General features: G+C 48.4%; 1 protein-coding gene across 4 annotated transcripts in view; it reads right to left on the bottom strand.

Annotated features, from left to right (window-relative positions):
• nin (ninein (GSK3B interacting protein)) overlaps positions 1 to 13,909 on the bottom strand; it is a 34,508-nt gene extending 20,599 nt beyond the window's left edge. For 2 of the 4 annotated variants that reach the window (XM_056590784.1, XM_056590787.1), the window contains exons 1-7: positions 13,565 to 13,908; positions 10,753 to 10,959; positions 8,296 to 8,404; positions 5,161 to 5,342; positions 1,859 to 1,907; positions 1,492 to 1,673; positions 209 to 358 (exon numbers count right to left, since the gene is read on the bottom strand). In XM_056590784.1, the coding sequence (XP_056446759.1) occupies positions 209 to 358; positions 1,492 to 1,673; positions 1,859 to 1,907; positions 5,161 to 5,342; positions 8,296 to 8,404; positions 10,753 to 10,950 (870 nt within the window). In that variant the 5' untranslated portion in view covers positions 10,951 to 10,959; positions 13,565 to 13,908. Of the gene's footprint in view, positions 1 to 208; positions 359 to 1,491; positions 1,674 to 1,858; positions 1,908 to 5,160; positions 5,343 to 8,295; positions 8,405 to 10,752; positions 10,960 to 13,564 lie in introns of all 4 variants that reach the window. The other 2 variants (XM_056590785.1, XM_056590786.1) reach the window with 2 other exon arrangements.
• Between the last annotated feature and the right edge of the window lie 107 nt (positions 13,910 to 14,016).

The raw sequence follows: 14,016 nt of genomic DNA on the forward strand, positions 1-14,016 counted from the left end.
TTATTAGGTAGCCGTCCTAGAGATATCTCGAGCGTACGAGTCAGGATACGGCCTGGGTGGGCTCCTAGGGTAAGCGGATGGTGTAAGCGGGTGGTGTAAGCGGATGGTGTAAGCGGGTGGTGTAAGGGGATGGTGTAAGCGGTTGGTATAAGCGGGCGTTGTAAGCGGGCGGTGTATTCGGACGGTGGGTGACGGAGCGAGGGCCCACCTGGGTGGAGTGGAGTCTCTTCAGCAGTCGGTAGGGGGTGGAGGAGGAGGGGGTGGGCGGCTGGCCGTGTGCCCCCACCCTGCCCACAAACTCCCTCACGTTCACCTCCCCCCCCGCCTCCCGCACACTCTGGATCACGTCCCCCGTTACCTGGGCAACGCAACCCGGAAGGGCTTTGGTTAGGGCTCCGTTGAAACAATAGGACAGTGTATATAAATAAAAAGGATGGTCTCGTGGTGTGGGGGGGGTCGACATCAAGCCGAAAGGTTCAGGGTTCGAACCCCATCGTCCACATTGTTTACGCCGTTGAGCAAGAGGCCCTGCCCCTCTCCCCGCTTCCTAACGGAACCGAACGGACTCTATGATCCAAAAGCAACCATCAGTGAACTCGGCATGAAACGTTGGGAGTCAAACCCAGAACCTTTTGGGCTGGGAGTGAAACACCCAGGCCACCGCACCCGAATCAAAGCGCCACATAAAATGACGTCAGGTTCTGATTCCCATGCAAAAATGTAAAATACAACAAAATAGACATCTGAAGAATAAGTCCCGCCTCTGAACCTCCCAGTTCCCTCGGTCAAATGTACGACGGAGTATTAGAGCCACACACGAAGAAAAAAAATATTTTTGCCATGACGAGATTAAAGTCGACAAGTCTACTTTAAAGTCAACATGTCGCCATTAAACTCGAAATTTCGAGAATACAGTTGAAATTAGTTGCGAGGGATAGCAACCGCTCCACAGGGCCTGCACTGATCCAATGGCTTGGGTAGATAATTTGGTAAAATTGTATTTCAGAATCGGGTTTAACAATAAAGAGATCCTCGCTGTTTTAGCGCAGAACCACAGTGTGGTGATTAGTGTAAGGACGCTGAAAAGGTTGCGCGGAAAACTACGTCTGTTCAGGAGGAGGACCTGGACACACGCGTTACTTGTCGACGTGTCGACTTTAATCTCGTCACGGCAAAAATATTTTTTTTCTTCCTCATGTTTGGCCCTAATACTCCTTCGTACAAATGTCTATGAGAAGTAACATGTTTTCTTTTTAATAATCGTACGTAACAAACAAGGTGGCAAAGATGCAAAAGCTGCGTTGGGTTTTGAACTACACTTTTTCCATCTAGTTTCGACTGGGTTTTTGGGTTGGCAGTGCCGTTAAAGTAGTAAACGATTATTAATGCCACTGAGGGAACCGGAGCCTCTGAGTCCCGCCCATTCTTCAGAGGTCTGTAAACCAGGTGCCCGGCGATGAATAACCAGTCATTAAGTGAGAGAGGGCTGACCTCCAGTCCCAGGCGGTCAGCGAGGCCCAGCAGGTCAGCCAGGCCGGCGGGGCCGTCGGCGGGCAGGCCCAGGTCGTCGCAGGCCTCCTGGAGCCGGAGCTCCAGGTGCAGGGACAGGGGCCCCCCGGTCACGGACCCCCTCGGGGTCGTGGGCTCGTCGGGGTTCCACAGGGTCATCGTGCCTGAGGAGAACAGCAGGGAGACGCTCTGGTCATCATTATGGTTCATCGCTTCGTATATCGCCGTGTTGTGTGTAAAGCGCGTCCTCAATAAAGCTTGGTGGAATGGATTAAAAAAAAAAAAACATGGTTAGGATCTGGACTGGAGTCTATAACCAGGGAGGGGATTAGAAACTAAACCAACATACCTTCAGCCTCGTACTCCTCCATGCTGGTTTCATGCACTGGGTCACAGCGCTGAGGGACAGAGACAGAGACTATTATAATACACAGCCAATAAGACCTGCAACTGCAAAAAAAAAAAAAACTTAAAACCAAAAAACTTTATTGATATGCATTCTGTGTGCGAGATCAACATGGTAGCATCTGCGGCAGCGGCGTGGACACAGTCACGGGTGAGAGTCAGCTGTTTCACCAAGCCCTCGCTCGAACCCCCGTCAAGACTTGAGACGGGGGTGTGAATGGAAGGGGGGGGGTGGACATAGAGAGCACAACAGAGCCTATTGTGGCGGCACGGGCCCATGGGAGGGTCAGAGGTCAAATTAAAAAGTAGTGGCTACAAAGGGAGCATGACGATGCGAGGTATCGGACCGTGTCCCGGCCTCGTGTGCTGCTCGGCGACCCGGCTTCACAGTAATCCCCACAGCTGCAGGGTAGACCCTTTAAAGAGGACTACCAGCGCCAGTACCGGCACACGCTGCTCAATCAAGATTTTAAACTAATCTCACACGGGCTGATTCATATTTTGATGGGGGACGGGGGTTTGTGAGAAAAGGAATTCCCAATTAAAAGTGTGAGAAGCTCACGTTTTCCCCGCTGAATCGTACAGCAAAGTCAAACGTGTTTTCCTTCAACCCTCCACAAGCGTGCTTTAAAACAGAAAGGAGGCAGAGCAAGAATTTGTGGAGGCGTTGACCCCTCACGATCCTGACCAATCACAGCCCGGATGCCTATTGTGTGAGTGGGGGGGGGGGGGGGGTTTGGGGGGGTCTGTGGCTGTGAGGGAATGAAGAGGGGCAGATGGGGACTCTAATGTGGCTGTTTAGGCATCCGTTCATGCCCACCCCTCTCCCCCTACCGCATTGTTCCCCTTTCACACCCCCACATCATTGTCGTTTCCACGGCGATACTACCTCCCAGCCCCCCCCCTCCCCCGTAGAGCCCTCTGACCCATACCCATCTGCCGGTCCGGTATCATTCTCCCTGCCCCCCCCCCCCCCACCCGGCGTCTTCTAGATTAGTCACTGCCCTGGGACACACTTCTGTCCCCCCCCCCCCTCTCTCTGCATTTGGGCCCCCCCCTCATCAACATCATCATCATCATCATCCACATGGCCAGGCCAGTTGGAGTCTTTGTCCGTCTGTGTTATAAATCTGGGAGAACCACGCTGGTCCTGTCAGAGGGACTAGCCTGGCTGTAGGCCTCCTAGATCACCCTGGCTGTAGCGTCAGATAGCCTGGCTGTAGGCCTCGTAGATCACCCTGGCTGTAGCGTCAGATAGCCTGGCTGTAGGCCTTCTGGATCACCCTGGCTGTAGCGTCAGATAGCCTGGCTGTAGGCCTTCTGGATCACCCTGGCTGTAGCGTCAGATAGCCTGGCTGTTCACCCTGGCCCGAGAGGCCGCCCCCCAGACAGGCGATACACTCATAAAACGGAGATCAGCGGATTCCAAGCGATACAAACTGTTGATTCTAGAACCAAAGCCTGTATTCTCCCAGATGCTGGCTGCGCATACAAATCAACTTCAGAGACAAGTCAGTCCGTCTCCGAAGTCTCAAAATCACAAACAAACCAAAACAAAGCAGCCTTCTTCTCTCACAAGTCAAACCAGCCTGAAGCAACACTTTAAGAGCCGGGTCGACTACAAATCCAGCCAAATCACTGGTTTTCCCGCCAATACCAAACTGTAACCAGCCAGTCGAGTGTTTCAAATGATTCATACGTAGGCCTGGGCACTAAAACAATAAATTATCACACCGTGATAGACTTTGGATCAATATCAATTTAAAACATGCTCAATATATATCAATAAGAGACTGCACCACCGAATCAAGCAGCTGGGTTTGTTACCCAAACACTGTTCCATACTTATTAACAATATTTTGGTGTTTTTCATCGTCGTTTCGACATTCGAGTATTTATCAATGAAGAACAGTTGAAGGTCATATTAAGTGTTAAACAGAAGTGTTTAAATCCAGCATGGTAATTCCTAGTCTGTTGAGGTCATTAAAAGGATCAATAGTTATCGATATCCATCCATATGATGAAGTTACATCGTGATGCGTCTTCAGCCATATCGCCCAGGCCTATTCAGATGGTCCACCCTGGGGGGGGGGGGGGGGTTGGCCTCCCTCAGGGGGCCGTCCTGAGGTCCCAGAGCAGCAGGGTAATCCACCAGCCCCACAGCTCAGGGAGATCAGCTGAGAGGAGACGCCACGCTGGGCTCAGCTCACGGGCGCTCTCCCTCAGGTGTGCACGCTCACGTGCGCTCTCTCGGGTGTGCACGCTCACGGGCACTCCCTTCTTGCGTTAATCTGCCAGACCCGAGCCGAACCCGACCCACAAGGAACTAGGGCTTTGAGTTTTTCCCAAAAATCATATTCGAAGTTCGTTTGTTTATCAATATTAATATTAGAATATATTCAAATATTTATTTATAATATTTTGACCATTAAATGCCTTCAGTAAGATTTATTTTTTGATATTCAAATTATATTTGAATAACGAAGTTCGGAGTCAAAGCCCTACAAGGAACCACCTAAGGGGGGGGGGGGGTAAAGTTTTTAATAAAAACTTAAGCACAATGGTCACTGGACATACAGAAGACGCATGTCAACCTCACCATGTTTTCCGGATGAGGTTTACAGGCTATTCGCTCTGCGACTCCACGTAACCAACAGAGATACTCATGACCTGCAGGGTTACCATCGCCTGGGTTACGCCTCACGACCGGGCCTGTAAACCCTCCAACGTGATAAGCCCAGAATAAGCCTGTCCTCCTGTGTGTGTGTGTGTGTGTGTGTGTGTGTGTGTGTGTGTGTGTGTGTGTGTGTGTGTGTGTGTGTGTGTGTGTGTGTGTGTGTGTGGACTGCAGTACAGCAGGAGATAAGACCAGCATGTGTCCTTGAGTCTGAATTAGTGCACGGTGACGTGAGATGAAACAGCAAGAATTCAGCTCAGGGCTAGCCTCCGGTCTGACACCAGCCACCCTCGACACACATAACACTAGACACCTTACCGTGACATTAATTCATATCAATCTGATAAATATATGTTTTAGTTATTTTCATCAAGATGATGTCCGCTCAATTTTAAGACAATATTGGGGGACAAAATATTTGATATTTTACATTATCTAGATCTGATTTACATTATTTACCTAGTCTAATCTGCCATTTTAAATCATAAACTAAATAATATCGTCGAATTAGGGGTTACGCTTAAAAAAAAAAAAGAACAGCATTGTAGAACAGTCTAGACTCCACCCACCTCCCGCTTCCTCGGAACGGCGGACTCCTCGTCTTCGTCGTCGTCCCCGGCGTTCTCCTCCACAGCATTCCGACTCGAAGAGGCCTGGGAGTAATCCAGAAGAGGCTCCGAGAACTCGGGGGTGGAGCGACGGCCGTACCGCTTGCTGCCCTTCATGAACTTGGGCTGGATCTCCGGAGAGTCTGGAGAGAGGAGAGAGATGTTAGGACCACAGAATAGTGAGCCTCTGGATGAGAAGACCAGGCAGAGAGATGTTAGGACCACAGAATAGTGAGCCTCTGGATGAGAAGACCAGGCAGGGAGATGTTAGGACCACAGAATAGTGAGCCTCTGGATGAGAAGACCAGGCAGAGAGATGTTAGGACCACAGAATAGTGAGCCTCTGGATGAGAAGACCAGGCAGAGAGATGTTTGGACCACAGAATAGTGAGCCTCTGGATGAGAAGACCAGGCAGAGAGATGTTTGGACCACAGAATAGTGAGCCTCTGGATGAGAAGACCAGGCAGAGATGTTAGGACCACAGAATAGTGAGCCTCTGGATGAGAAGACCAGGCAGAGAGATGTTAGGACCACAGAATAGTGAGCCTCTGGATGAGAAGACCAGGCAGAGAGATGTTTGGACGACAGAATAGTGAGAGCCTGGATTAGAGGGAGACGTTTGCACCACAGAATAGTGAGACCCTGGAGAGCGGAGAGAGGGAGAGATGTTTGGACCACAGAATGGTGAGACTCTGGAAGAGAGGGAGGGCAGACAGAGCGACGTTTGGAACAACAGAAGAGTTCTTAAAATGGAACCTAGAACATGAAGGTAAATGAAAAACTAAATGGTGACCGTTAATTCTTTCAACTTCCCTCAAGCACTTCCCCAAAAACACCCTCACAAAATAAAACCCTCTTCCCTTTTGTTGTGGTCACAACAAACAAACAGTCGTTCACTGGAACTAATTATATTTTTCTCGAATATTATCACATTAAAAACGTGTTTGTAGATGTATCCATGCAACTGACCATGACTACTCACGCACAGAAAATATATGGGGAGGGGAGGCATGAGGCACAGGGGGTAGAGCAGGTCGAATGGTAACCGGAAGGTTGCTAGTTCGATCCCCGGCTCCTTCTAGCTGAGTGCAGAGGTGTCCCTGAGCAAGACACATCCCCGTGTGTCTTGGCAACCCTGCATGTCGCCTTGCAGGGTTGACTCCATGCATGTATGAATGAGTGAGTGAGTGAGTGAGTGAATGCGGGTATGAATGGGTGAATGTTAGGCAATATCGTAAAGCGCTTTACGATGAAACTGGTTAGAAAGGCGCTTCATAAATGCAGTCCATTTACCATATATCTGCCCATGACATCTCACTACAGAAAATACATATCTACAGTATATTAGTAGAGTAGAGCAATAGAGTTCAGCTGCAGACCCCAAACACGCGGCCCCATTTCCCTGCGGCATCATACTGCCGGCGTGAGAGCCGTTTCCATGCCCTTATTATGCCTTCTAATCTGCGCGGTGTCCGTTGACAATCAGCTTCACCAGGGGAGCCCAGCCCAGACCGGTGCGTACTGGCACAACGCAGACACCCAAAACAAACCAGTGACACCTGAAGTGGAGAGGTCCTTCAGGAAATACACATGAATGCACAGCAACGATCGCTAGGGAAACGTAAACATAACTACTGGCATTGATCTCAGATACACCTCATTAATAATAATAATAATAACAACAACACATTCGATATATATAGCGCTTTTCTAAATATTCAAAGAGGCTTTACAAAGGGAACACAAAATAAAATAACTTATTAAAAACGTATATTAGTAAAACAACTTTAAAGGAGGACGGGGAGAGAAGGGAAGAAGGTTATGAAAGAAGAAGGTTATGCTGAAAGCAATCTTAAAAAGGTGGGTTTTGAGGGCCTGTTTAAGGAGTAGGTGGGGGTGAGGCTTCATGCTCTACAGTAGATCTAGCGTTCTGCTGCCTGTATGAGTATTTAGATCCTGATCCTCTTGTCTGATCTGGAACAGGCTGTCGCTGTTGTCAATGAGTTTGCTAACAGACCGCGAGGCAGACTGGCGTTTCGGTTTGGTGGTCAGGCTCGCTAACTTAGTAGAGAGAGCTGTTCCGATACCAGTATCGGAAATTCCTCCAATACTGCCCAAGATGCAGTATTGGGTATCGGCGAGTACGAAGGTCTATATTCACTGATCCGATACCGTCACATGACGTCCGATGTTATGCTGCGTTCGTTAATGGTCGGAAAGGAAAGTCAGGAAAAGGAAACGGGTCATCATCGACCTACGTGGGTTTGAGCTATTAAGTCTGAAAAACATGGATGCTTACACTTAACTAAAAGGATACTAATTTATTATTCTAATAATAGATTATTGATGCAAATGATCTTGCAAGTAAACAGACTATACATTGCTGGCATCGTAAGAGAACCCTTCAATAAGAACAAGAGCTATTAGCATTTGCAACGCTGGATGCTGTATCTGTATACCCTCCGTATTGGCCGATACTCAAGTTCAGGAATCGGGAATGAATGAATGTCATCTTCTCTGCAACAGCAGTCTGTGCGCCCCTCTAGACAAGACCCCTTCGCTCTCAACACGCTTCATTTACTGAGCCAGCTTATCGACATTGACGGTAAAACCTTTATTACTGAATTTCGATTCTTTGCTGAATGATTAATGTTGACATTTACTCCCCGATGACCATTAGCAACATGGCCGACGGCCCGATGGTGATGCTTGGTTAGCTCGCGTGTACCCATGTAGCAATGATTTACTTTTTAAATTATTCATACGCTTGCATATTAATATGCATTATTCCTTTTTATTGTACATATTTAATGGTGGCTTCTAGATTTGCTCCCTGCACTGCTGTACATACTTATTTGCACTACCTTCATGACACGCATTAACCAAGAGCACCTCAGCATATCTTTTATTATCCATGCGGATTCTTTATTTTATTTTATCATTTTGTTTATGTTGTCTGTGTATGCTGTGGGCGTTGTGTTCAAGCTAACGTGACTCTGAATTTCCCCTGGGGATCAATAAAGTACCCATCTATCCATGTGTAGCTCGGGCTGGAGGTTCGGTAGCGATGCGAGTCCGGAGGGGACCCCTCTTACCTGCTGGGGGAGGGGGTACAGGTGCTGTGCTGGGGCACTGGGTGGGTGAGCTAGCCATGGTGGAGGAGAGGACCTGGATCAGGGCGTTCTTGAACTGGTGGAAGTCGACCTGGAGACACAACGACAGGGGGTTATAGCGTGGATCATAAGAACGGGTACATTTAGTCATTTAGAAGACGCCGTCATCTCAAGAGACTTCCAGAGAATGGATGCGATGGGCTGGGATCGAAATCCAGTCCCCTTTGTGCCGGTAGTTGAAGCGTTACCCCTCCTCACAACACTCTTGCGCATTTATTGAATGTTGTACGTCCTTGCACGTAAAAATAGTAATTAGCATCGTCTAGGATCTTATTCTAGCTATTGTTATTGTATAGAGGGAATGGGTCAACCTAGCAATTGTCGGTGCTTGTCACTTGGTTCTATGAACATCCTGACTGTACCGACAGCGATATATCGTTGTTTCTCTTCCTCTGACAAATGCCCTTATTGTAAGTCGCTTTGGATGTAGGCATCTGCTAAACGCAAATATAATGCACACCTAATAGAACGAGTGTAGCACCATGTTAACAAAGCGAACCACAACATCTTTCCTTCAGCCTGCAGTCAACACAGGAAACCCCCCAAAAATAAAGCTCATCAAATTCCAAAGATTTGATTCACTCGCTCGCTTGCTGGCCCATGGCGCTGGGAGGGGTCGCCGTGTGGACGTGTTTGGGGGGGGGGGGGGGGGCCGGGGGTTGAGCGAGGGGGGGGGGGGGAGAGGTGGAGATGTGAGGTCACCCTCTTCCTGAATCAACAGCTGCTCAGTGGAGAACAGGAGACGGAGGTTTCCTTTGTGTCCCCGGGGGGGGGGACCACTTTGGGTGACGTGGGGGGGCCGGGAGTGTGGGGAGGGGGACTTGACATTGTTGGAAACAACGCAGTTAGCCAGCTGATCACCACCACCCCCCCCCCCCCCCTGATCTTATCCACCCCGCCCCCCCAGCCAACCATACACCCTTCCCCCCCCCCCCCTGATCTTATGATCTTACACACACACACACACACACACACACACACCCCGAACTTCGTTATTCGAATATCAAAAAATAAATCAAAATTCTAACGAATATTAGGCAGCCCTTAATATTCGAACCTGTTATGGGCAGGCCAAGAGGGAGAGACGTCGGAGAACCCGACACAGTCTATCCATAATATTGTAATGACCACGGAAGAGGCAGTGAATGAAGTATTGATAAGACAGCGATTTATTAGAAACCTAATAAACCGTTGGAACACGCAGGACCGGTAACCATAGCAACGCCGGTAAACAAACCTTGCGAAGCCCAATCCAGGTCTTATTGAATATCAAAATATTATTAATAAATATTCGAACACACACACACACACACACACACACACACACACACACACACACACACACACACACACACACACACACACACACACACACACACACACACACACACACACACACACACACACACACACACACACACACACACACACACACACACACACCTTCCAGGAGAGCCATGAGCAGAGTAGAGGAGCACTAGGCATCAAAGCCTCGTTTGATGTGGGACCCCGTTTATCCAGACCCTCTTCTCTCCCACATCGTCCCACTCCCATCAGATCCCTCCTGGCCATCGAGAAGCCAGGAGGGCGATCCCCCCACAAAGAAGACTCTTCCTCACACAGACCCACTTGAGAATGGTGATTAGCCGACTCGGTTGTCGTGACGACAGACACCTGGGATGATGAGGCGCACACCTCCCCCCCTCTCTCTCTCTCTTCAACCAGGGGAGGAGGCTGACAAAAGCTACCCAAAGGGCCTGGAGACACAAAGAGAGCCAAGAGGGGTGCTCCACTGGCAGGGGGAGCCCCACACCTGGTCCAGGTCTGACCTGGAGGGCGGCTTTCAGGGCTACAAAGGACCGCGGTGAGACAGGGCTCCATCGAGTCCCTAAAGGGTCCCCTTAGGGAGGATGGCACAGCACTAATTACCCGCCATTTTGCCCCAGAAGCTGGAATGGAATATCTGAACGATGGCGTCGCTTACGAGTTTCTGCAAAAAACAATAAAAAAATAACATAAATAACGGAGAGCTGTGATGTTTTATGGTTCTATAACAACAAAATGAAGAGTGAATCCTATCTGAGCCTAGCTAATCGCAGCCTGCTTTGTGGGTAGTGCTTGGCACTTGGTTCTAGTATGAACATCCTGACTCTACTGTCAGTGATATATTGTTTCACTTCTACTGACAAATGCACTTAATGTAAGTCACTTTGAATAAAAACCTCTGTCAAATGTTTATGTGACGCAAATTAAATAAATGGAAATAGAGTCAGAGGGGGGCAGGGGATATTTTCCCCAAAATGCCGTCTCCCTCATCCTCCCTTTGATCCTATTGGCTAATCAAACCCCCCTGTTCCCACCCCCAGTGGGTGCCCTTACCCGTATGGAGGGTCCGCTCCCGTCCTGGTCCTGGTCCTGCAGGAGCGTGCCGAGCAGGGTGGGCGTGGCCTCACCGAGCTGCAGCGAATAGCAGAGGGCCGCCAGCTCGTCTGGGCTCAGGGCGCCGGCGCCGCTGGCGTCGAAGCCTTCGAACACCTCCTTCAGCTGCTCCTCGTACTGGTCCGGCTCCGAGTCCATCCCAGCGCCCTGGGCACAAACAAACACGTAAACACACTGTGTAGCACCTTACCCAAGCGGTCTTTGTTGTGTACGGGGAACGGGTTAACCTAGCGGTTGTTGTGGTTGGCACTTGGCTCTATGAACATCCTTACTCCATCGACAGCGATATACCGTCTCTCTTCCGTCTGACAATTGTACTTATTGTGAGTTGCTTTGGATAAAAACGTCTGCTTAATACCCAGAATCTAATGTAACAAACAGTAGTGGCTTATGGTCCACTCAAGGGGAGGCATCATGCCAGGCTAGGTTGGGGTTTTGCGTCGTGAAAAATTGTGATGGAAAATGACATGAAACTTTGCTTCTTGTGAGAAATTGTCCCAATTTACAGAATTTTCTTAAAAACGGACCAATTGAGAACGGAAATCCCGGGACAATGATGAAGACCAACGCTCTGACTTTTCCTTGATTTTTCAGGCCGTGATTTTTCCAAACACTCATTTGACGTCCCTTCCTAAAACATTTTGTAAACAACGTGGTCGTTCTACTGGGACTCAGGGACAATGGTCAACGATAATCAAAAAGGATGTCAAATCTAGACCCATATTATTAATGAGGTAGGAAAGACATTCACACTCTTGCATCAAAAACAAGCAAAACTTCGATTTGGAGGCGGCCAAGATAAAAACACTAGCGTGAAGGCCATCTCTATGGCGACGAACGACGACCTCGACAAACCAGAGATACAACAACCTCCTTATAGCAAGTTAGAAAAGCTTGTTTAAAGCGGACGCACAACGACACAAGTGTGTCTAGTGGCTCCCGTATTGTGATGAAAAAAATGTAAACATTTAATGTTGCAAATGATAAAAGTGTTTGGTCTCATGATTGGGTCAAAGGCGTTTGCCCAAAAGGTGGACAACATCCAGAGTACAAAGGAACCCTCCAGATCCACAACAGAGAGGTGCTAAAGTGTTCAATTGGCGTCTTCATACTGAACACCTTTCACAGCAGCCATGAGGACAAAGAGCAGCGCTGAGAGCCAGCCTGAGGGGCAGCACCCCAACAAAGAACAGGTCTACCTGGGTCTCAACACAGACCGGATCTACCCGGGTCTCCCACACCCCTTTAAACCGAGGCACTGCCCATCCACCCAAACCCCAAAAACGCACAGACCAGCTCCAGGAACCTCCAAAGCATAGGAGGAAGTCCCACTCGCCCTGCCATCTATGGCTGAAATGTTGCCTTCCTGTTCCTATTCTTAATAAGCTGTCCCCTTCAGTTCAGCTGGAAGCACAAGAGGCTCCATGCAAAGCAGTTACCCCCTAAAACTCCAAACACATAACCAATAGTCACTAGCCAACTCCAAATTAAAGACCTAGAGAGCGAAGCAAGGAGAGCTCCATATATACCGGTTCATTGTGGGCCCTGAGATACACCCAAGGTTAGCCGTGGGACTCTGAGCTAACAGACAGGTAGAAAGAAGATGTACAGAATGTGCAGAATGCAACCAACATTGTAAGGAAAAATGTCCACAACAAAACACCAGGATCTGCGCTATTAACATAAGAGCATGAAACACACACAATGTTAAACCCAGTTTAGGGTCATTTGTGTGTGTCCTGCACGCATCCATCTTAGCACCCCCACCCTCCCACCATCTTCACCCCAACATGTCCGTGCTCCAGCTGCTCCCGCCCCCACCCCCCCAGAGTCTAGGACCCCCCCTTCAACCATAGATGCTTGAAGCTTGAAGCATGCAATATTATTTTGCATCTGCAGAAACCAAATGCAAAATATCAATCCTCAATCAGCTGAAGAGACCTTAACTAATAATTGTACCTTTCATAATGTAATGAATACTCTTTAACCTCAATTGTATCTTTGATATGTATTGATAAAATAAAATGGTGAGTCAATGTTAAGTGTATTTTATCTACCGGTATATAGAATTTGAAAGTTATAGAATTTATCATTTTTTGCCTGAATTGTATTATAGACATCGATTTTTACAAATACCCATCGATTTAAAGAGTTTTTACTGAGATTTGATAGTGTTTGTTTTCTTCTGAGTCACAGGAAGTTCTCGTGAGCTCAGCTGAGTGACAGCTGTCGTCCAGGGAGCCGTGGGCTCTCGCAGACAGGGTGGGGAGGTTAATCCCCGGCCGCGAGCACCGCCTGGCCAGCCTTCACTTACACTTGAGATTAAAACACAATCGACAAGGGTCGGCCGTCGGGACCGCATTTTATTGGCCCTATCGCTTCCATTGCAATACTGAAACTAACGTTACGTGTGCAGCAAGAGTCATCGAATTTCAACACATGGCATCAATTAAACAGGGCAAAATGGGTAGTTGTGTATAAAATGAGTTTAAATCACCTAAATACTAAACTGGAGTTAACATTGATAGACAAACAATTCGGCCATGATTCAATATTTCTCAATTACGAATGTAGTTTCGTTTGACCAGGACATTTGGAACTAATGAGCTAATCAGCCACCATCGTGAAATAACGGACAGTGCTTGATCAAAACTCATCTAAATGTTGAATACAGACCAACATAACGCACAAAAGAGCACAAAAAGCCATAAAGTTTAAACACAAAACACGACGGAAGCGGTTTCATCCTCACCAAATAGGCTGAGCTCCAGACTGCGCCTGGACCGAGATTGGGAGATGCGTGGATAAGTGAAAAAATCAAACTTTTTACAACATTTCACCATGAAGGAAGTTGTTGGTCCTTAAATCCTCTTCAGTGCGGATTAAACCTGGTTTTAGGGAAGGGGAGGCGGCGGCGGCGTGTCTCACACGACTCTTTTTTTCCGGGACACTAGCGATGTTGTTTCGCCACTACTGCCTTGTGTCCGCGGAAGCATGAAGCATCCTCTTGTGCTGGTAGCGGATTTTGAAAAGCTCCTCGCAGAGGAAGGGGAGGAGACCAAGAGTCGTATCCGCGACGTCCACTGGTCAGGCCGGCCACCCACCGCGACCCACGCTGGCCCCCTACGGTCCGGTCGCACCATGTGCACCAGACCGTTTGAATGGTCGTATGCATACTAGTATAGATTAATGGGTATATTCGTA

This window comes from Gadus chalcogrammus, chromosome 5 (assembly GCF_026213295.1).
Source record: "Gadus chalcogrammus isolate NIFS_2021 chromosome 5, NIFS_Gcha_1.0, whole genome shotgun sequence".
Lineage (NCBI taxonomy): Eukaryota > Metazoa > Chordata > Actinopteri > Gadiformes > Gadidae > Gadus > Gadus chalcogrammus.